We start from the raw sequence: 22,833 nt of genomic DNA, 5'->3' as shown, positions 1-22,833 counted from the left end.
GCTCTGAAAAAATGTTTACAGTGACATTGGGAACCCCTTCCCTTTTGCGAATGGGTTAGCACCCATTTGAAATGGGTGCCAACTGCGATTGGCTTGCGCCCGCGGTCACAAAACAATCCTACATTGCACTGCGAGTCGCAATTAGGAAGAGAACACCCCTTCCTAATTGCGAGTCGCAAACCTGTTTTGCGATTCGGTAACCAGGTTACTGAATCGCAAAACTGGGTTTGTGCATCGCGATGTGCTTTTTGCACGTCGCAAACAGCGAAATTCGCTGTTTGCGACATGCAAAAAGCTACCTACATGTGGGTCTTGGTCCCTAATTGGGTCTGGTGTTAACAAAGACATTTTGTTTTTGTTAAACTTCTATTTCTCTCTCTATCGGCTGGCTTTACTGTGAGTGATCGCATTCTGCTCTTCCACAAAGAGCATATTGGCACACAAAGTAGTTTTGTTCAGTGTCAGGAACTACAGCGGCAGTCAGTGACGTAACAAAACTGGAGGTTGCCCCTATGCAAAGAACATGGAGGAGCCCCCTCTCCAGACTCACTCAGGGCAGGTGCTGTGCTGAAGGGGTCCCCTGGAGGGCGGCTGCGGGGCCTTTGTTATGCCACTGGTGGCAACGTGTGCTTTTAGAGTTAAAAAACGTTTTTTTTTTTTGCCAGTGTTTGTTACAATGTTGTGGGCCTGGTAGCTCCCACAACAATAAAGTGTTACAAAAGCCATGTCAAAACAAGACACGCATTGATGAAACTAAAAGACTTATAAAAATATGTCAGATCAGTTGACTTTTTTCAGTGTTTGTTTATTTTCATGCTTCCCATAATCGTGTTAAAAATGGTTACACTGATTTTCCATTAGAAATATTTTTTGGAAATACTAGAATGCATCAACACATTTTATTAAATGACACTTCAAAGAAATAGCACCTAAAATTTCATGGTAGCGAAACTTTTTCCCTACTTGCATTTTTTCTGAACATTTTATTTTAAAAGCAAAGACTCTTCTCTCTTGCTTAACAAGCTTCTGCAAACATTTGCATCTAATCAGAGAGCATTCTGGGAGCATTATACTTAGCCTCATAGCTTGAACTTTTCAAACGTGTGTACACGTTTGTTTTTTTTTGTACTGGAACAAACGTCGGTAGTGAAGTGTGACCTTTAAAAGATTTATTTACAGCACTCACCCTAATAATGAAGGCTTTCAAATAATGAACCATAAATACAAGTTCGAACAGCATTATCTTTTGGAAACACATTACCTCAACTGCAGAGAATTCCACTCTCTGTAAACTGGCAGCCAAAGGGTTTGTGCTGCAGAGGGTTGGGCCTACTTGTCCGAAGGACAAAGTAAACATGAAAACCTTGACCCCAAACAAGATGTCCCAGGCGTCGGGCGATAGGAATTCCACATCCCTGTCCAGTGCAGTGTGGCAATCTAGTTCTAGGTCAGGATTGGAGGCGAAGATTCTGCTTATCTTTCTTCATTTATTTGGCTCTTAAGCCTAACCACATATAACAATCCAAATAAAGTGAGGGACTTCAAATCATATGAGTCGAAGCAAACATAAAAGTCCACCAATCAGATAGTTCAGGCTGCCCATCAAATCCTCTTTAATGAAAAGAACTTCCTTTCTTCATTGCTCAGCAGCCAGATAACTGCTTTCCTTAAAGTGGTTTTATGGATTGTTGTCTTGTTCATGTTCTCATCATATTTATATTTTTAAACAATTGGTAAAGTTACTGTACTTTGTTAGGCTTTGTACCTTTAGAGTGTGATACTTTCCCCTGTGTTTGCCTAGCCCCAAGCATCTTGCGAGGATCCACCTTCATTTCCTCGCTTATTTCCTGGTTTTGGGGCGCAAAATTCCACCTGCACAAAGCAGCCGTGTCTGCTTTTAGGCATGCCTCCACCAGCTTTGCTCCTGGGCTACGCACAGCTTCCGAATGGCGGGGAGTAGGGCCAAGCTGCTGCGCAGCCTCAAGATGGGTCACGACAGGAGTGTGCCAGAACCACAGGGACACTTGTGCTCTGCTTAGTCTTGCTCAACTTCGCAACGCAACAGATCTGTTATGAGTTGCGGCCATTTCCAACATGTACCACAAATTCAAATCCTCTGTCTTAATGTGGCATAAGACAATTCCCTTTCATTGCTGGGCTATGAGTTACAGCGCTGGGTCTCAGCTGAAGCTATTGTCTACCTTGGGACAGCAGCCCGTTGTATTTCCCGGGCGATTTGCAGACCTGGCCTTGTAAGCCCCTACATATTAGTTCTTGTCAGAGAGTGTCTGGTGTCAATCTCCATAGCCAGTTTAATAATATGACTGGGCCCTGATCAGCCATGGCAGGTGCCAGAAAGGGAAGCCTTTCTGGGAGTGGGAAGAAGCAATTCCCCCAAGATAAAGACATTGATAAAGTGGATGCTACTCTGCAAAGAGCAATGTCCCTTGCCATGCAGGCAATGAACATACAGATCTTATTAGTGGCTGCTCAGTGCAGCATGTACCCCCCACTGGGGTAAGTTACAGCCTCTTGGAGGCCATTAGAACCTCATGAGGATTCTAGGCCACATCTAGTGGGCAAATCTTCAGGCACAACTAAGACTAAGACCCCTGGGTCCACACCCTCTGACACCTTCAAAAAGGCGTTCTTTATAATCCGAGCCTCTACCCCCTGGATCCTGGCGGTCTCGGTCAACCTGGGCTTAAGCCTGTCGACTACCAAGAGCTTCTTCTTGACAGAGGAACAGATGACGGGAGTACTTGGTGCACCGAGGCCTAGGCAATAAGTCAAACATTGAACCCAGGCCCAGTAGACCCTGGAGATTCAGGACGGCGGTCTTAAGCATCCTAGGTATGACAACCTCAACTATGGTGAGGCAGTGGGGGTTAGTGACATAGAAGGCATGCTAAACCCAGATGATATTTACAACCTGCGTTTTGCGGACTGAGTAGAGGGACCTGGTAAATGTGGCTAACAGCAAAAGGAAGCCCCTAGATAAAGCCTATATAAGGTCAGGGGACAACTTAGGGCAGAGGGAGAAAGTGGCTTTTACGCCAGAGACTGACAGCCACCTTTATCACCAAATTTGTCAATGGATCCAAAAAGGGGATTGTCCATTCCTGGAAGGCCTGCCAGGATAAATTACTGGATATACTAGGCCCCTTGACTAAGATTCAGTATATGGCTGAGGAGGCCAAGGATACTGGCAACCCTATTTCACTGAGGGTTTTATCAAGCTGGGTGCAGAGAGCAGAATGTTTCCTGAGGAATGCTAATTGTGCTCTCTCGTCTGAAAGATGATGCTCCCTTCGCCTAAGAATTAGTCCCAAGCTGGGGGGAACTGGCTACTACAAAGGGTAGAGTGGCAGCAAACAGGGAACTCTTTGGAGACCCGTTAAGGAGTTAAGCAAGTAGTCACGCCATTCTCCTCTTTGGGCAATGCCCAACAGTCTACGAAACAGGTGTTTACAAAGCGCCTTTTAAGGGGGGCTGGCAGAGGCAGGAGGGGCTCTTCTGACCACTCCTTTTCCCCAGCCTCTCAGAGATTTCCAAACAGCCGTAAACAGTACCAGGCGCTGAACTGCTTTGGTGACTTCTTCCCAAACTGAGGCACGGGTCACGGCAGCAATGGCGGATTTTGAGGAGTCACCAATGCCCTAGGTGGGGCTTCAGGTAAGGAGTACATATTTTTCCTAAACAAAAGTGGGAGTGCAACTGCATCTTTCCACACTTGACATGGGACACATGGGTTTTGCAGACTATGCTGGTGTTCCGGATAGAGTTCTTTTGGACTCCTGTTCATGTCAGAAGACCCTCCTCCATTGTCCACTAACAGGCAGACTTTTGCTTGATTTCTCAGGAGGTGAGCTCCCTTCTGGACAAAAGGGTGATTGTGCCAGCTACCGTGCATCCCAGAGGATTCCTCTGCAAACTTTTTTTGGGTCCAAAAGAAAGACAAAGGGATGAGGTCACCGACAAACCTGTGGGAATTCAAACAATAGTTTGTTTACCATCTCTTCAAGATGAATAGTGTCCATATTCTATGGGAGATTCTTCTTCCGCACAACTGGATGGTGTGACTAGACCTCAAGGATGCTTACTCCACCATCCCAATCTTCTCTCCACACTGCAGGTTTCTTCAGTTAATGGGATCACCATTGTCTAGTTTATAGGACTGCCTTTCATACTATACTTTGCTCTGTGGTGCTTCTCCAAGGCTACGCGCCCAGTGGTGGAGGTTTTACATTACACCTGCATCAGGCTGATCATCTATCTTAATGATATTCTGATCCTACACCAGGATTGGACGACCCTTCCCTTCGGGAGTAGTCCCAGTCTCTCCTACAGCACCTGGACTTCATTATCAGCAATAAAAAATTTGAATTTTTGCACTCACAACTGATGTGTTTTCTGGGCTTCATCATAGATTCAGTTCCGGCATCTTCCTCACAGGAAACTTTTACTACTCAGAAGGGAGTTAAGACACACAAAAGAGCGAGTACATCTCTCTTCAGTACCTTGCTCGGATAGTAGGGCTACTGGCATCATCAGTCCAAGCAATCTTTCCATGCCCAGTTCACTACAGGGCTCCTCAGAGACTCAAGGTGGCTCGTCTGAGGAAAGGACTGTCTTATAATGTCCTGGTTGTGCCAAGACCAAGACGGAAATGCAACAGTGGCTAGACCACATGATGGCCTAGAACAGAAGGGCCATCTGCGGGTTGGTTACAAAAGGGGTTGCTGAATCAAACGTGAGCCTTTTAGGCTGGGGCGCATGTTGCAGAGAAGTTACCACAAGTGTCCTGTGATCCAAGCAGGAGTGAGGGTTACATATCAACTGCTAGAAATGCTTACAGGGTCCCTCACAGTGCAATCTCTAACAAGAGAAAAGGTGTTGTGTTCCATCCTCCTGAAGATAGACAATGTGTCGGCAGTCTGCTACATCAATCACCTAGGCGGTACAAGATCTAGGGCTGTAGCAGCGCTGGCGAAGAGCTTCTGTTTTTTTTACCTAGAAAGGATTGCGGTCAGGGAAGAACACTTCCCGGGCAAGTTGAAGCGCATGGCCGACTGGAGCTTCCGTCATTTGAAAGATTTCAGCGATTGGTGGTTGGACCTGGAGATTTTCAGGTTCATAATAGACAAATGGGGTCAATGCAAGGTGGATCTTTTTGAGTCCCAACTGGACTACCAGCTACTAGGCTTTTTCAGCAAGAGGTTGAATCCTTTGGAGATACAGGATATGTGCTCACGCCATTTTCCATGATCACCAGCGTTACAGCGCAGGTTTGCTGACAGGAGTGTTTGGTTCTGGTCACTCCGATGTGGAGGTCGCAGCTTGGTTTTCAGATCTTCTGGAATATTGTATGGATTTTCCAAAACGACTGCCCCACCACCGTCCATGTTGACAGATCCTGACAGCAACTTCCATCAACTGACGATGAATGGGTCACTCAGCCTTATGGCTTGGATGATTACTGGGGATGCTGGGGTCTCTTGGGCTTTTCAAGACAGGCTTGTGACTTTATCAAGATTCCACTTCCTAACAGTATGATTCTGATTAGCAAAGATGGTATAATTGGTGGTGAAATATTTCACTTTTTTTTAAAGAAAAATCAGATTGAGATTCTATTTTAAAGACAGAGGGCCCGATTTAGATTTTGGCGGATTGCGCATGACAGATATTGTGTCTGCTGTATTACGACTTCCAAAGGATATAATGGAATTGTAACACGGCAGGCGGGGTATCCATCATGTTTGTGACAGAGTAACCCCATCTACCAACCTCTAACTCAGGCCCAGATTTACTGATAATGCTAGAGAAAATTCAGGATTACAAATGGCTTCCATGTTTTATCCTCCATCATACCTCATGCCAACAGAGATTCTAACTGTTAAGAATTTGGTAAGGAAGTAAATTCAAATGTTAGAAGAAAATAATTATTATGTACATTACAACATCACGAAAGATGAAAACAGTATTAGTAAATCTAAGTAAAACCAGACTAATTACACTGAAGCCTGCTGATTAGGAAGGAGCTAATATTATACAGGCTACAGCAGAATATGAGCATGAAATTATAAGGCAGCTCCAGGTAGAAGAAACACTACATAAAACTGCAGAACAACCCCCTTAGACAAATTCAAGAAGTGAGAGGGGTCACATAATGGTTTGGGTCTAGGATCCACAGCTGAGAAGGAACATGGGTCCTTAACAAAACATACACTAGGACACCGGTCATGTACACATTACCCAAATACACCAAGATAGTCAAAACCCACCAGGACATCTGATTATTTCAGGCTGTTGATCAGTTATAGAGCCAATATGTGGATCAATATCTTAAACAATATGTGCCCAAAATTGCCTCCTGCGCCAGAAGCTGTATGGACTTTATAAATTGTATTGAAAATACTGACTTTGACATGGGGAAAACAGAGTTTGGTAACTCTCAATATAGAGTCATTATATACTAATATTCCACTGAGAACTACTCTGGATATCATTGGGAAGACCTTTGAGTCTGATCTGGAAAAAAAATATTCAACAGAATTCCTTGTACAACTGAGTGAGATTGCCCTGAATAAGAACTACCTTATGTTCAAGGGTGACTATTATTTACAAACAAAAGGGCATGGCAATAGGAGCTTGTTCTGCCCCACATATATCAAATCTGGTGGTGGCTGAGTTCGAGATTGAGAAAATTCTATATACCTCTAATCTGTATAGATCTAGCATTAGAATTTGGAGAAGATACACTGTTGACATTTTATGATATGGGAGAAAGCCAGGGCCCACTTGATTTTGTGGAATGGATTAACTCACAGGATGCAGACTTACAATTCACTCACGAGTATAGTACACAACAGATTAACTATTTAGACACTGGTGAAAAACAGAGATGGGATATTATATGCATTATATAGAAAACACACAGACAAGAACGTATTATTAGCATAAACAGCTATCACACAGATCCCCCATGATAACTTGCCATACGGGCAATTCCTCTGTATAACGGGATGTTGTATGTTAAAAACAGATTACTTCAAGGAAGCAGGCTTTCTATCAACCAAACTAGCTGAGAGTAGATACCCACACAAAACAGTACGTCTCGCATTAAAAAGGGCACGGTATTCTCCCAGGGAGACCTTACATACTCACAGAGATGGGTCCAACATGAACAATGAACGTACGATTATGGTTACTACGTACAATCCAGCTAGTAATGTCATTAGCAAAGTCATCAATAGGCATTGGCGCATTATATGAGATTAAATTAACACCACCCTAATGTTTGCTTTTAAGCAAAATAAAAGCATACAAAATCATGTTGTGCAGGCACATAGCAAATCCCATAAACCAGAGACTATAACTGAAGCATGGGGACTAACACCCATTAGAGGCCACTCTAGGTGCGGGAAATGTTGAGCATGCAAATTCACATTGGATATCAAAAGAACTGAGATAGCGGATATGAAAATTGAATTAAGTGGTTGGTCGAATGGCAACAGTAAAGATGTGGTTTATATGATTATTTGTCCTTGTCACCTACTCTATGTGTACAAGCAACCCAAATGGTGAAACTGAGGATCTGTCAACATCGAAGCAGGATAAGGTGTCGAACTGAGGACACGCCACCAGTTAAAAATGTCACCGAACTACAACACACACAGAACATGATGAGGTGGTACGTTTTGGAAGTGGTCAAACTGGACTCCTGGGTAGGAATCCTGCATCGATAATACAGACGGATGGATCATCTTATGATACATGGCCTAAACAATGTCTCCAAACTGAGATCAGTAGCAGTCACCCTGAAAGTAGTGTAAATATGATGTGGGTGGTTCCCAACATTGATTGATGTATATCTTGATATACTTAGATAAGGACTAGTAGTGGCTATACCAGAAATGTTGTGAATATATGTAATTATTTGATATAATACACAGAGATGGGCGTGATCATTCACTGCAGGGCCTACTGTTTGGATTCCTGCTTGACTGTACAAATGTAGGGGTATGAAATCTGCACCATGTTGCCTTTATGCATGTAAATTTCTAATGACATAACGTATGGTGCAATATATGGCTTTTATTTCAAAACCTACGAACATGCGAACACATAAAGAGTTAGAGGGCTATCCAAAGTTTACCACTGGTGTTAGCAGTCTAGCTTCCCATTCAAGACCAATAGATTTCTACGGTACTGTTAGTATTGACCAATTATGCACCTAACCATAAGAGCAATAGTGAGATGTACACACCTAACCATGAAGGCAATAGTGAGATGTAGGGTCAGTCTAGTCTTCTGGAGGCCATTAGCACATAAGTTGGAAACCAGCTTCAGTGCGTCTTTCAACAGGGATCAGTGGAATGAGTGGACACGATGTGTTGTGGTTTTAGTCTAATTTATTTGTGGTAGGTTTGGTTGGCTCATCGTTAAGTAAGGAATGGAATAATGTTATGTTACCTCAGCCACTGATGTGGCGTTTTGAGAAACAGAGGGTACGATTCTCATTGATGGGTGATTGGTGACTTGACACCCCTTTATTTTGGAAAGTAAACCACAAAGGAGATGGGAAGTAAACCACAACATTATAATATGGGCATACATTGGCCTCTTGATTGAATGAGGGATGATACGCCCCATATATTTGTATGTAAAATTCCAACATGCAGTGAAACATAGTCGAGTGTTTACCTGAAGCACATTACGAGATATAGATTGACCTATGTAGCACATATAGAAGATGAGGAGAGTTACATTATATGTGAACTATAGGTTTCTGATTAATACCTTTGTAAAGTAGTTCACTAAGGCGACTGAATGTGATGTACATGTGTTTATTTATTACAGATAGGATTATTGTTAAAACTGAGTTTACCTTTATGCAGGCAGATATACACAACTGAGAGGTACGTGGCTAATTTAATTAGAAGTGTCCCTGATATAAGTAACAGTCCCATGATGTTCATATAAATTCATTCTTCTAGGTGCTTGGTCAGATGGATTATCTGTCTTGAGGTGACCCACTATAATTAACTTGTGGGTCGAAATGTCGAAATTTAGGTGGGGATCATTCACAGTAATTTTGTGTTCTGAAACAATATTTATGCTGGACTAATACATTTAAATAATGGATACCCACGCTCTGTATATATATATATCATATATAAATTGCTGCACTACTGCACTTACGAGCACTGAGCTGTATGCACATTATTGAAATATTGTCTAGCACCTTGTTTACAAAGAACAATAAATGTGTGATTTTGTAGATGATCAAACATTGACATGCATTTTTTACCTCATGGTGATATTTGAGTGAGTCCCACAGAACCGAGTGTTCTTTATGTCAGAGTGAACCTCGAATAATTTAAATCTGCTTGACAATAAGGTTGATACACCTGAATTAGTGGCAGCACTATGATCTAGAAAGTACAAGCCTAATACTAATACAGACCACAGCAATCATCTAAAAAGGTCAGACAGTGGAGGTTTCCACATAGAGGTACAAGATGGTGAAAGTGATTTAAAAATGGAGTTCATTAGGGATGTCAGTCATTAACATTTATTCACAATGGATTACAAAATTCAAAGTAGAGTAGTTCCAGCAAACTTGTTCACCTGTATGCATTATCTAATTTCACTCATGTTATAAAACTTACTTCTGACCACATCAAAAGTGAGCAGGACCGCACCATTACTGAAAATATTATTTATCACCGTAAGAAGACTCAAAGCTGTCCAGCTGACTTCAAAAAAATAAAACACTGGATAAAAAAATATAATTCACACGTTACACACCTGCAACACCTTTTCTTCGACGTTTCCTTCTCCGACCTCTCTGTCGAAAATTTGCTTGGCTTTTAATTTCAACATTTCTCTTCTGTAACTCTTGAAATTTCTGAGAGTGAAATAAAGAAAAAATAACTTATGATTGTGAAAAATCAAAGCATTCAGCACTGCTACGGCATAGTTTGAGAGCATAATTGAAGAGCTGAGGCTTGTTCATATCAAAGTGGCCTAATCCATGTGGACAAAAATTCTGAGGATGTAAGTCTTACTAGAACTTTGATTCACAACGGCTAATACTGCGCTTATATTAACTCAATCTTCTGAGGTTGATAAAATTCAGCTCTACACTAGTAACATCTGACATCAGTGTTTTGAGGCTTGATTTGATATGCTATTGAGAAGGCCTTTCTACATACAATCTGCATAGCACATACTTATCTTGCAAGCCTAGCTCCACTATTCTTTAATGTAGCAGGAGGGATGCTGTCTAATCTACTCACAATTTTTAACAATGTGAATAAAAAGATTTGAGGACTGGGATAGGTTTTGCTTCCCTATTTCCAACCACCAAGACTGAAGAAGTGGCAAAGAACTGGTCACCACCACCTATTTTAAAGTGCTTTATATTTCATTTATTTCCTTAAACAGAGATTACGCTTAGGGCGGGACACACTTCAACAGGTTTATATACAAGCACAGTTATTTATTTTCACTAAGTATTCTTCATACATCTAATCATAAACTGAGATGTTTTCTCAAGTTCATTTCATTTCCTGCTGAACTATCAACCCAGGTTCCTAGCAGGAATTCTCACTCAAAAGGACCATACACAAATTCATTTCATTTCTTCCATAGCATGGAAATGATCTTCAAGGATTTCAGAATACTTTACAAAGCATACATGTAAAAACCTGCATTAATAGCTTAAATTAATACAGAGGTACTATAAAGATAAGGTGCATCTGACAAGCAGTTACATCATTTGTGTGCAACGTCAAAATGATGCTCAATTACAATTCTGCAATTACTACCCCATTTTGCACCAGCAATGCTGCGGTTCACCTCTGCAATCACAGTGCAATCTAAATATGGAATAATACAGGAAGTAGTCTGAAGTTAATATCAGGAGTTTGGGGAGGCAGAGAGACATTGACATCTAAGCTGGATTGGAAGTCAGACATAGATCACACAGAAGGCAATGCAGGATGCTGTGTGGACTGTGAAATGTCTGATCGACAGGATATTTACAGGAGTAGAACTAGGAAGGGAGTCCACACCCTCGTACTAAAACCGAGGAAGAACATGAGTAAAGATGGGACCTGAACGCAGTCTTATTTTAAAACAGCTGTCTCAAGTATTGCTTCTGCCACAGACCAAACACTACTACCAAAAAATTATTGTAAAAGCAGCACTTAAAAATGAAAAATCACACCTGCTGCATATCTCATTATAAATAGCATACTGCTCATGCCAAACTACTGATACTGCTTCCAACCAATAACTTGATAATAATCATGGCACTCGTGGCAAGAAATAAGCACAACTGTGACCAAAGCTGCCCATCCCTCATCGTAAATACCTAACCACTGCTATCACCATTTTCCAATAAGTAATCCACATATGCTGAACACAATATGCACTTACTTTATACAAAGTTTGCCATTCATGCCATAGACTATATGCAATGGTACACATGTATTGTTTTGCAAGTACTCTCCAATGTACAGAAAATACAATCGGTGTTGCTACCAATCAAGCTGATGAATAGCAGCATGGCCAAGATGCTAATAAACATCACCAGTGCTCCCAACTAATCACCTCCACCACAAAAAGTAGCTCTCACCTTTTGCAAAACTCCTGCAGAACTCTGCCAAAGTAATTGAGAAACTATTAATTCCTGAAATCTGGATTGGACTGCGAATGAGTATTCTGCTGCAGACTCCAAAAAGGTCTTAGAAAAGCATTTTTCAGGACTACTTCACACACCTAATTTTAAATACTAAAAATCATACCACAGCCATTTTAAAACTTAAAAAAACGTACTAAACATCTGTGATGCTATTGTGTTTGACCAATGACTTTGTGTTTCACCACTGCGCACAGTAGTTGCTCAATGTTCACCAGTAGCACATTACATGTTGTGTTCAGTTTAGCTGCCTATTGGCTTTGACATGGCATTAGACATTACATTTGATATTTAGGTTAGCTGCCTATTGGTTTTAACATGGCGTTAGACATTGCAGTCAAGACATTGCAGATGAGCTGTGTTTTTCCAAGCTGTGTTTTTCCACATGATAGATCAAGCTGTGTTTTTCACACCAGACCCTAGCTGATAAGAGCACGTAGATTTTGTGTTTACCTTTCAATCCAGTCTGAGAACGAGTGAAGCTTGGAGAATTGGCCACTCTCCAGGTTTCTTTGGCTCTCACACTGAGTTTGCTTTTAAGTATGGCTCTGGAATACAGCAGAGTTAGTTAGAAACTATCTTGACTTCAGACAGGAACGGGCGTCAGTTGCCTGTCCCCATTTGGGTAGAAAATCTCTTTCTCGCAATTGAACCGGAGTCATCAACTTGAAGCCCCAGAAAGATGAAGCTGAGCTATAGGCCCCACAGCCCTACCCTACGGTGATGCAATTTTGACTTTTATGCTTTGCTTTGAAGTTATGCTATAATATAATCACATGTATTTGCTGTATGCATTGCAACTGAGAAGTACTTTGATATATTTTGCTTTCATTGCTGTGACTACTTTTGAACGTGTGCTTCCAACCTACTAATTTCGTCTCTCAGGAACCTCGTGGTGAAGTAATAATAACAATAAATTTCTTCTTTAAACTAAGAAGTGCATTCCAGAGATGTTTTGTAAGCTCGGTCATAAGATAAGAGAAGGAAAGCAGAACATTTTGGCATTCGTCGTCAGTCTTGAGAGTCGGAGTTGGAGATTGGAAGTGCACTATTTAAAAGTGTAATTGTTTTTTGTTGTTTAGAGAATTAAAGAAGCACGGCAGACCATGTTTGAAAATGCATGTGAAGTTAAACTGTCTTATGGTGCTGTGAGAAACATGTTTTCTTGTTTATCAGGACTGTGTGAGTCTTGAGATGAGTGCTGTGATAAAGCATATTTAGAAAATGTGCCTTTTGAAAGAAATTATGTTCCTTTTGTTCTTGACAGAAGGGTTTGGATACTTTTGTCTGCTTACAGAAAAATGCAGGAGAGATGTAGGCAGTTAGAACATGAACATAAGAATTTACGTGAGCAAATTAGCCAGAACACATTAATGCAAGATAATGCTGAAATCTATAAAACTGCTGTTTTAGAAGAATCTGGCTTTTCCCATTCCAGTAATGAGAAGGTTAAAAAACATGAGCCTCAGTGTGAGCAGAGCGCAGATCTGCAGAACACCCCACAGTTTTTGGCAGTTGAAGTGCATTCCTTAACAGATAACACTGAGAACAGAGTTAGGAATGTGATTTACAGACCGCTTTTGCAAAGTAAAATTAATTCGGACAAGGCAGAAGTACTGTCTCAAAATGTGCAGTTACTTGGAATTCAGTGGAACCCAGAAAATAGACAGATGTTGTCACAAGTAAAACAAAAGATTTTAGATTTTTTTAAACTATTTGCACTAAGCAAGAGACAACGGGTTTCATGAGCTTGTTTGATATTTGGAAACAGTATACCCCTCATCTGAGTGAAATCTTAACACTTTGGTACAAAGTAACTACGAAAAAACATGATCAGCTGCACGCTTTTGATTTGGCAAATGAAATAATTCAGACTTTAGGTTTCTGCGCAGTGCAAGAGGGAAACACTGATTTACATGTAAATCAGGAACAGGGGAAGACAAGAGTGCCCCTGGAACTTTGGACATTAAATGATAATGTAATTCTGAAACCTGAAATATCAAGCATGCAGTGGGTGAGAACTTCACCTAACTCTCACAGTTTAGGACAGGCACAGGAGGCTAGTATCATACACTGGATCTGGTACATGCAAGACAGGGCTAGAGGCACTGCAGCCCTACATGAACAGGTGTCACAAGCCCCTTTTCAGGATGAGGAGAGGGTGCAGGGAGTACCACAGGTAAAAGAGTCACCGATGAAATTGGGTGCACCGTTTGAATTCGTGTCCCATGAGGATAAAAGGCATGTTTGTTTGACTATTGATTCAGATTTGTACAATGTGTGTCAGACTTTAAAGCAAGAGCTGCTTGAGATGTGTCGTTTTTACACTGATTCTTGGTTCACTGCCAATGGTTTAGCCGTTTGGTTTTCCACATGGCTTGTACATAACTGGTTCAATTCCCTTGCAGATGTTAAAGAGAAAAATTCAGAGTCTGAAGTGTCCACCCAGAATTCTGACTTAGTGGGGATGGCCAGTGAGTGCACCAGAAATGTGGACATCTGGGAGAAAAAGACACTTACAGGTGGGCAGAGATTAGAGAGATGCACATTCCCCTGGATTTAATAAAAACTGTGATTTTGCTATGTCCTATTTGTCAGCACGCACAACAGCAATCTGTCCCACAAACAGTCAAAGATCAGTTGGAGAAAGGAAAGTTACCAGGACAGATATGGAAAATTGATCAGGTTTTGGGGGGGGGGGGGGTGATTGCTGCAGATTACCAAGGAGAAATCAAAATTATGCTGATAACTAGAAAATAATCTGATTCATTCATACAGATTGGAGACAGAATTGCCCAACTTGTCAAAAGTGCAGTGAATGGAGGTTTGGTAAAGAAGGAGTCTGCCCCAGCCGTTCTGAGAGTGCAAGGAAAGGGAAGCTGTGGTGCAGCAGATAAAAACCTCAGTGCTAAGGCGTGGGTTGAATCCCCAAATGACCCTCCAGAACCTGCAGAAATTATAACAAAGGGCCCCAAGATTATAAAACCAGGAAAGGAAGAGGAAGGGCACATTTCAGATGACAAATGTTATTTGCAAGAAAGGTCATACTTTTTTCTTTTGCAGATCCTACCACGACTCACCACTGACCATGAGTGTGCTGTGTGGTCTCCCTTCGGGTGTGTGCGTGTGGAGTCGGGGGAGGGACCGAACCCCCAACCTGAACCTGATTGAGTAAAGTACAAACCCCATGGAACCATTTTGTGCAACTGCCGCCTTCAGTTCAAGTTCAACTTGTTTGATTACATTCTTCCACTGGAACTAAGCAACCTTATCAGTTAACTGTCTGTGTTTTTTCGTATGGAACTCTGACATTCCAACAAACCTTTCAGGTGGACTGTGTACCTTTACATGAGTAGAACTCATGCTACATCCACTCGTTGTTTTAGAGACAGACACTGTTCAGTTATTATCCCAATCAGAGTATATAAGTTTCAGTCTTTTCATTGTAGATGTATCTGATGTGAAAGGATATGAGATCAATATGTTAATCCACTTCCATTGCTTGACAGTGATTGCTTTTATCATTCAAATCTGATTTGCTTATAATGTTTTTTTGTTGATGCTTTTGTTTTTTGTTTGTAATAAGAGGTATGTAAACAAAAATTCATTGGTCATAGGGTGGAGTGTGATGTTATTAATCGTGTTTGACCAATGACTTTGTGTTTCACCACTGCGAATATTAGTTGCTCAATGTTCACCAGTAGCACATTACATGTTGTGTTCAGTTTAGCTGCCTATTGGCTTTGACATGGCATTAGACATTACATTTGATATTTAGGTTAGCTGCCTATTGACTTTAACGTGGAGTTAGACATTGCAGTTGAGACATTGCAGATGAGCTGTGTTTTTCTAAGCTGTGTTTTTCCACATGATAGATCAAGCTGTGTTTTTCACACCAGACCCTAGCTGATAAGAGCGCGTAGATTTTGTGTTTACCTCTCAATCCAGTCTGAGAACGATTGAGGCTTGGAGAATTGGCCACTCTCCAGGTTTCTTCGGTTCTCACACCGAGTTTGCTTTTAAGGATGGCTCTGGACTACAGCAGAGTTAGTTAGAAACTATCTTGACTTCAGACAGGAACGGGCGTCAGTTGCCTGTCGCCGTTTGGGTAGAAAATCTCTTTCTCGCAGTTGAACCAGAGTCATCAACTTGACGCCCCAGAAAGATGAAGCTGAGTTATAGGCCCTACAGCCCTACAGCCCTACCCTACGGTGATACAATTTTGACTTTTATGCTTTGCTTTGAAGTTATGCTATAATATAAACACATGTATTTGCTGCATGCATTGCAACTGAGAAGTACTTTGATATATTTTGCTTTCATTGCTGCAACTACTTTTGAACGTGTGCCTCCAACCTACTAATTTCGTCTCTCAGGAACCTCGTGGTGAAGTAATAATAACAATAAATGTCTTCTTTAAACTAAGAAGTGCGTTCCAGAGAGGTTTTGTAAGCTCGATCATAAGATAAGAGAAGGAAAGCAGAACACCATCATTGCTACAATCGTCACATTACCTCACTCAGTATCTCCAATTTAACACCTCTCCATTAACAAAATAAATGAAGTGTGTGCTTGAATTGGAACTTCCAAAGTTGTTCATGTCTTGGCTGCAGTGACACAATTGTGTAACAAACCCCCCTCTATTCGTAGAACTTGTATTACAAATAGATGACTTGCTGTTGCACAGTCTATGGGGCAAGCACTGAATACCTACTTTTTAAATGAGCATTTGCAATGTAATAGGTCTCACATTTGCTTGAGTTAGAGCTGTTGGCGTTGTAAATGCATAAGTGGACTTTTCTTGCAACATAAAATGGTCAACCCTGCCGTACAATTTGGTCCTCTCTGCTGCATAATTCCAGTGGCCCTGCATATAAGTAAAGCACTTTCATTAACCTTCTTCTCTATATGCTGCAAAAAAACGTAAATATTGCCATTATTATTTTTTGTATTATTTGGTACGAGTGTCACTGCATTACAGAGAATTAAGTATGGCTAAGAGTTATTGATGTAAAGCACAGGAGCGTGGATGGTGTTTGTGGGTCAAAGTTGTTTTTTACTCCCCTTTGCTTCCCACTTCGTTTTAAGCAAAATATGAATACGGTGGCTGTGTCTGAGCTTTACGCTCATGACTCAAATACTGAAGGATACAATTTTGTAATACCGTGTACAGTTATGCTCAGCACAAAAGCAACAGCACCATACCCTGCAAAGATACACTGTAGAAAAAAAATGGAAAAGGCAGTGTGCAAAATGGAGTCAACTATTCCAGGGAAGTTACAGGCAAAGAAAAGATGGAGAAACATTGATGTTGTTTAGAGGTAATATGTATTTAAAAATATAAGAAACATTATCACAGAAAAGGATTCACACAAGGACATGCAATCCAAATAAAACAAAAAATGCACCTGTATTATTGCCTGAAAATAGAACGTCGCCGTAGGTTTTGTTCCTAACAAAAAAAAGTGTCACATTTTGGGCAGCCCCAATCACCAATACTATACCAAAGTACTGATTTTTACTCCAATTTCGCTTTAAGTGCAAAATCTAAAATTGCTATAAAGAGAACAAAAACAGTCCTAACTAATAGTTGTATAGGTTCTATGTTGTCTCTGAGAGGGTGTTTTTGTACCTTTGTCATGCGAGAGCATTGATATAAGACTTGGAGCTTGATAAATTTGAATACAACTAGACCTGATTCACAATTAGCATTGATTCCTCACAGTTTACCCTGCGCAGGGAGTGGACGCTGCCGTAAATATGGGCACAAGTGCCTGTAAATTAAACTTGTTTCCTTTACGGCCACATTAAGTGAGTTGGGCAGCATCTGATATGAAAATGAAATGTATTACCTAGGGCCGTGTGTTTTATTCAGCACGCCTGTTTCCTCGGTGCTGAGCCAAGCTGGCCAGTCCTCGAACCACCTAGTAACATTGCAGTTTTCCAACGTCCAGCATGGACTGGTTGGTGGGCGGAACAAACAGGTGGGCACTGGAGGTTAGATGAAGCAGCGACGGGGCAGGTGGGGGACCGAGATGAAGCCGGGATTTTTAATAGAGGGCATATGGAATGGTGCTAGCGAGCTATATTGAGCAGAGTGGGTTGGGGGAGCAAGGAAAACAAAACACGCACACACAGAAAAAAAAAACTGCATGCAGGAAAATTTACAAAATGAAACTTGGGTAACTTCTCTCAAAGCAATAATGCAACTTATGGGGCACTCTATGTTCAGGGGCCAGGGCATCTACACAGAGGGCGTCACAGTATGCTGGTCCCGAGCCCCATTTGAAGCACTGACGAGCCTTATTATGCTGTCTGCGGAGGGCTTGGCGGGGTCTTGGCATCAGCTATCCACGTGTATTTATTGTAAAAAAAAAAAAAAAAAAAAGTGAAAGCCATATGTATTTGACCAAACATTATGATGATAGTGGAGGGCGTGGTCGGGGTCTCGGCATAAGCACTCCCATATATTTACTGTCACAAAAACAAGACAAAGAGGAAGGGAGAGCTGGCCCTGGAAACGCCCCCCTCTGCTGTTGTGTTATGTTTGCAGACAGAGCTGGGGGGGAGGGGGACCTACGGGAGGACTTGCCCAAGGAAGCGTTGCTGCTCTGAAAAACACACCGCAATTTAAGACGAGCAGGCAGAAACTGAAAAAAAGTCCCTCTACAAAAGAGAAAAACAGGACAAAGTGTAACTATACAGTAGTTGGTCCCTGCTCTGAAAGAGAAAAAAGGAGGGACAAGGAGGCAGAACTGACCACTAGCGAGCAAAGAATTTTTAAAGGACACTGCAACCAACAAATGAAATCGTTTTAAGCTCACAGCACAAGTATACAAGAGGGAGTACGCTTACGCTGGACCTAAAAACGTGTGTCACACTACTGAATAAGTCTGTAACCTCCAAGCAATCATTATCAAGTCTCAGCCAAACTTTGGAAGGGATTATTGTCAGCCAAAACCGAAACCACACTGAATCCTACAACCTCCATGACTACAACAATCTGGCTTATGGTCAGTATATGGGAGTAAACAGCGCTGCTGGATATTTGTATGCACCTCATTAAGGATTTTAACTAAAGATCTCAGCTGTCCTGGCACTGCTGAACATTTGAAAGTCTCTCTAATATCCTGATTTTTGGATGTGCTTTAAAGGCTTATGTCCCAGCTATTAAATAATCCTAAAGCCTGCATTTTCTCTAGTATTGCATAACCTGGTTTTGGAAGTATGTGATAACGGTATTGCTAAGAATTGTGTGGCAGATGCTTTCTTGTGGACCTACAGCTGATCCGATCAGATAGAATTTCACATGCACCTACGGTCCATGACAGGAATTCATACAGCTTCTTAATAGCTGATATCAAATGGTCATGTGTTGGAGAGTCCACTGAGTGATCATGGGTTCCCTGACTCATCCATGCTTTATCCCCCATGAAGTAATTCAATTGCTAGTTTTGTCATCTTTTACATTTAATGTGTATGGGTTGTCGAGGGGACGTATCATCTAGAAACATGCCTTTAAGGGTCATCACATTCTGATGATGCACCATTTTTTTCTGATATAGTTGTCATATATTTCTTGCCAATGTTCTTGACTGAAGTTCCCCTTTCAGGCTTGTCACATTAGGAAAAAAACATGCAGAACATAATTAGCACATAAAAACATGCATTCATTTTGCTATCCCTACCTTGCAATCAGGGCCTAAGCAGTAATCGCTAGAGTCAAGGCTAACTCCAGTAGGCGTAGCAGCATTGACAAGCTCATTATCCGGTCTTATCTATATATTTTAAAGAAACCAGGGGATGTATTTAGAGCAGGGTGTATGAAATGAAATCCCCCAAAAAACTTACTACAACTAACATCCTCCCAAACTGACTTATTGTGAAAGCTGCACATGCAAGGAGTTGCGCAAATTAATGCTAAGGTGGCAACCCTAAGAGGCAGACATTAAAAGGGCGTCTAGTGTAGAGATAAAAAAAAAAAAACTATTCTCTTTAATCTCCAACAATAACCCTCATTCTCGAAAGTTGCTTCTTTGCTGATGTCAGCTGTGGTTTTGAGATGCACTGTGAAGTCTTTCACTGGACAAACAGACGAAACTCCAGTTTTAATGGACACCCATGTTGCATGCAGCCAAAGTGTTAAATGAAGGAAACCAGAGGGGCGTGGCCAAGATGGCAGTAGCTACGGTCTCATAAACACAAGCTCCGTCCCAGCGCCGTATAGATCCTGAACTAATTGTGGCTGCTGTCACCTCACCCAGCTGAAACTGGGGCGGGGGGAGGAGTTGGAGGGGTGTCACCATCCACCACCCACAATCACAGCGGAAGACCATGGCGAATAGTGCACAGATCCATCAACCACTGAAAACAACCATGCCACTCTACAAGCAGGCGAACGAGCCGGCCGCTGAGGGCAAGCAAGGACCCCATAGGGGGCTATGAGAGGGTTGGCCCGATTAAAAGGCTCAGCAAGACGCCACCGGAAAAGCCACGAGGACTGCCCAAAGTTCCTGCTTGTAGATTACCTATGCCACGGCTGTGAAAGGGAGAAGTAAATCTGCCCCTCCCTTACTGGTGGCACTGCAGAACCCGCACAACCACGGAGACGGGCTGCGACACACCTGTGGCAAGGAAATCCTGCTGGCATTGGGGGATTATATATGAGCCCACAATCAGAGACAAAGAGCTCCTAAAGCTGAAAGGAAGGCAGCGGGAAAAAAACCCAGACATCCAGCCCATCATGGAAGCGGGTACACCCAGTCATCACCCTGCTGCTTCACTGCTCCTCTGGAGAAGGCTTGGGGATGCAGAATGGACGCAGCCATTAATCTGTTGCACTACAGCCGTGAGACTGGGGGGTGGGGCGGGTCAGGTGGAGATACCAAATGGTGGAGGAGCCCTAACTCCGGGCAGGGAGGCCTGAGCGGCAACACACGCAAGAGAACAACCTGACCTTAGGCCCCTCCGTCCTCCCCATCGCATTGTAAGGGCACAAGGGCTCCGGCAAGGCCCAACAGACATAGATGCAGTAGAGGAGCTGGGGGTGTAAAAGGAGGCAATGGGCTTACACAAAGTACTCCGAGCCCAATTCGGACCCCGAGACAAACATGGCTTTTGCTTGCCACTCGCAAGAGTTGAGGAACTAATTAGCATGAAGGTCTCCACTTGTTATTGACTCAGCAGGGGACCCGCATACTTTGGTGTGCCATAGCAGGACCTCAAGGCATAGATGAGAACTTTGGGAAAAATTGGCCCCACAACTGGGTACTGGGAGGTGGTCACCTGGGAATCTATCACTACACACAAGGGTGGCACTCTTACTGCCCAAACTGAATAACATAGAAAGGACACTGTCAGTCACTCTAGGGAAGAAAAATACACCTTTCGACGCTGTCTGCGTTCTGTAGCGCCTTCACCTGGAAGACAAAGGTGTACCACCAGAATGAGGAACACCGACTAACTCATCCACCGTATACTGGACCACTTGCTGCACTGGTACACTGGGCAATGTGTGACAGGCACTGGCTGAGGCCACGTCAGCACAGGTGAGAGGGGGAGACAGAGAGGGTGTTTGCCTGATACCTGGACAATTCTTGAGATGCCATGGTGATGAAAGAGAAGGGTTCCAAAGGTGGTCAGAACCATCAGGCTCCCCCTTTGACTGAGGTGCACTCTTCCCAGGCTGCAGCCCTCTTACAGCAGAGCATATGATGCAAGACACTAATGCAAAATTTACAGAGCTCTTTAAAGCTGTGCAAAATCTGAAGACATCCCTGGAGCCGAAGCTATAACACGCTGATCACTGACATGGGTAATATGCAGGAGGAGCACAAACAACTAAAAGGCGAAGGTGATCATGTAGGAAACAATATCAGAACTGCAACCCACAGTATTGAGGACACATGCACAGATTGTTGCCTTCAATAGAAGGTGAAACAACTGGGGCAAAAGCCAGACGATGCGGAGGGTTGATTGCGTTACAACAATATCCATGTGGTGGGATAACTCAAGAAGATAGAGGGCCAGAGCATGGATCTCTACATAGAACAACAGCTGGTGCTGGTACAAACAGTGCTAGGAGGTAAAATATTCGCCTTTTTCTCTGTGAAGCGGGCTCGTCGAGTGCTGGCATAACCTCCACCCAGGACACCTCCGGGCCGAGTAGTTGTGCAGCTTTTTAAATCATAACAGGGATAATATCCTACAGATCGCCCACACTAAAGGCCCTTCCTTTGCAGGTAGAAAACCAGGCAGTCAAGATCTTCCCAGATTACAAAGTGGACATGGGGAAATTTGAGAGCCTCATACTATTCAGTGAAGCAAATACACAAACAAATGGGACTTAAATATGCTTTGATAATGCCAGCCAAACTCAAGGTTCACAAAGCCGAAAGGGCGTCCATCTTTCAGCAAGCACAGGATGTCTGGGAATGGCTGGAATCTACGGGCGAACACCCACCTTTGTATCAACTTGGATGGAGGACAGTGTGGAATAGACGCAGATCAGCCCACAGGCTGCGGGCCTGCCCTACCAAGGAACAGGCAGCTAATGAAAGAGCACAGGTAGTGACAACACCAGAAAGAGCGGGGTCCCCGGTTTCTTGTTCTGACTATGGCAGCTTGGACAGAGCTGTAGCACCCTTGCTGTGTGGCTCCCTCCCAGACAAGATTCCGGAGGCCTTATTGAGGAGCCCTCAAGTCACCTCAATGACAGCTGATCTCATGTGAAGATTTAGATATTGCTGTATCCTTTATGCTAAATCTCTAGGGACAGCACAGGTAACAGACATGTTCCCCTGAACTGCAATACTGGGGATTTGCTGTGGTGAGAGAGAAGAGTGGGGAGGGCCTCACCTAAGATGAGGTGCTGGATGGCTTAAGGATCACGTTAATGTCCTCAATTGTCCTCAGTAGTGCCATGCACTACCCCAAACCTTTCAGAGGACTTTTATTTCTTTGTTTATTATGTTTTCCAAGGTTTGTGGCCAATTCCTAAAATGTTGGGTGATGGCCTCAGGAGGGAAATTTGGGAAAACTGTTATATTTGACCACCTGTGTGAAGCTGGGTGAGATGCCCCCTCCAACCCCAGGCACCCTCATCCACGAATACACTGGGAGCG

The 22,833-nt window shown here is 42.7% G+C and overlaps 1 protein-coding gene and 1 long non-coding RNA gene across 3 annotated transcripts in view; one reads left to right on the top strand and one right to left on the bottom strand.

Moving 5' to 3' along the window:
- Positions 1–22,833, bottom strand: part of FAM204A (family with sequence similarity 204 member A) — a 313,312-nt gene that overhangs the window by 277,116 nt on the left and 13,363 nt on the right. For both annotated transcript variants that reach the window (XM_069239249.1, XM_069239248.1), the window contains exon 2: positions 9,814–9,913. In XM_069239249.1, the coding sequence (XP_069095350.1) occupies positions 9,814–9,913 (100 nt within the window). The remainder of the gene's footprint in view (positions 1–9,813; positions 9,914–22,833) is intronic.
- On the top strand, positions 12,264–16,106 carry LOC138302032 (uncharacterized). Its single transcript, XR_011205231.1, has 3 exons — positions 12,264–12,430; positions 14,119–14,232; positions 14,774–16,106. It is a non-coding gene; the product is annotated as an uncharacterized lncRNA (long non-coding RNA).

Source organism: Pleurodeles waltl, chromosome 6, assembly GCF_031143425.1.
Source record: "Pleurodeles waltl isolate 20211129_DDA chromosome 6, aPleWal1.hap1.20221129, whole genome shotgun sequence".
Classification (NCBI taxonomy): Eukaryota; Metazoa; Chordata; class Amphibia; order Caudata; family Salamandridae; genus Pleurodeles; species Pleurodeles waltl.
This window is presented reverse-complemented; position numbering and strand designations above follow the sequence as displayed.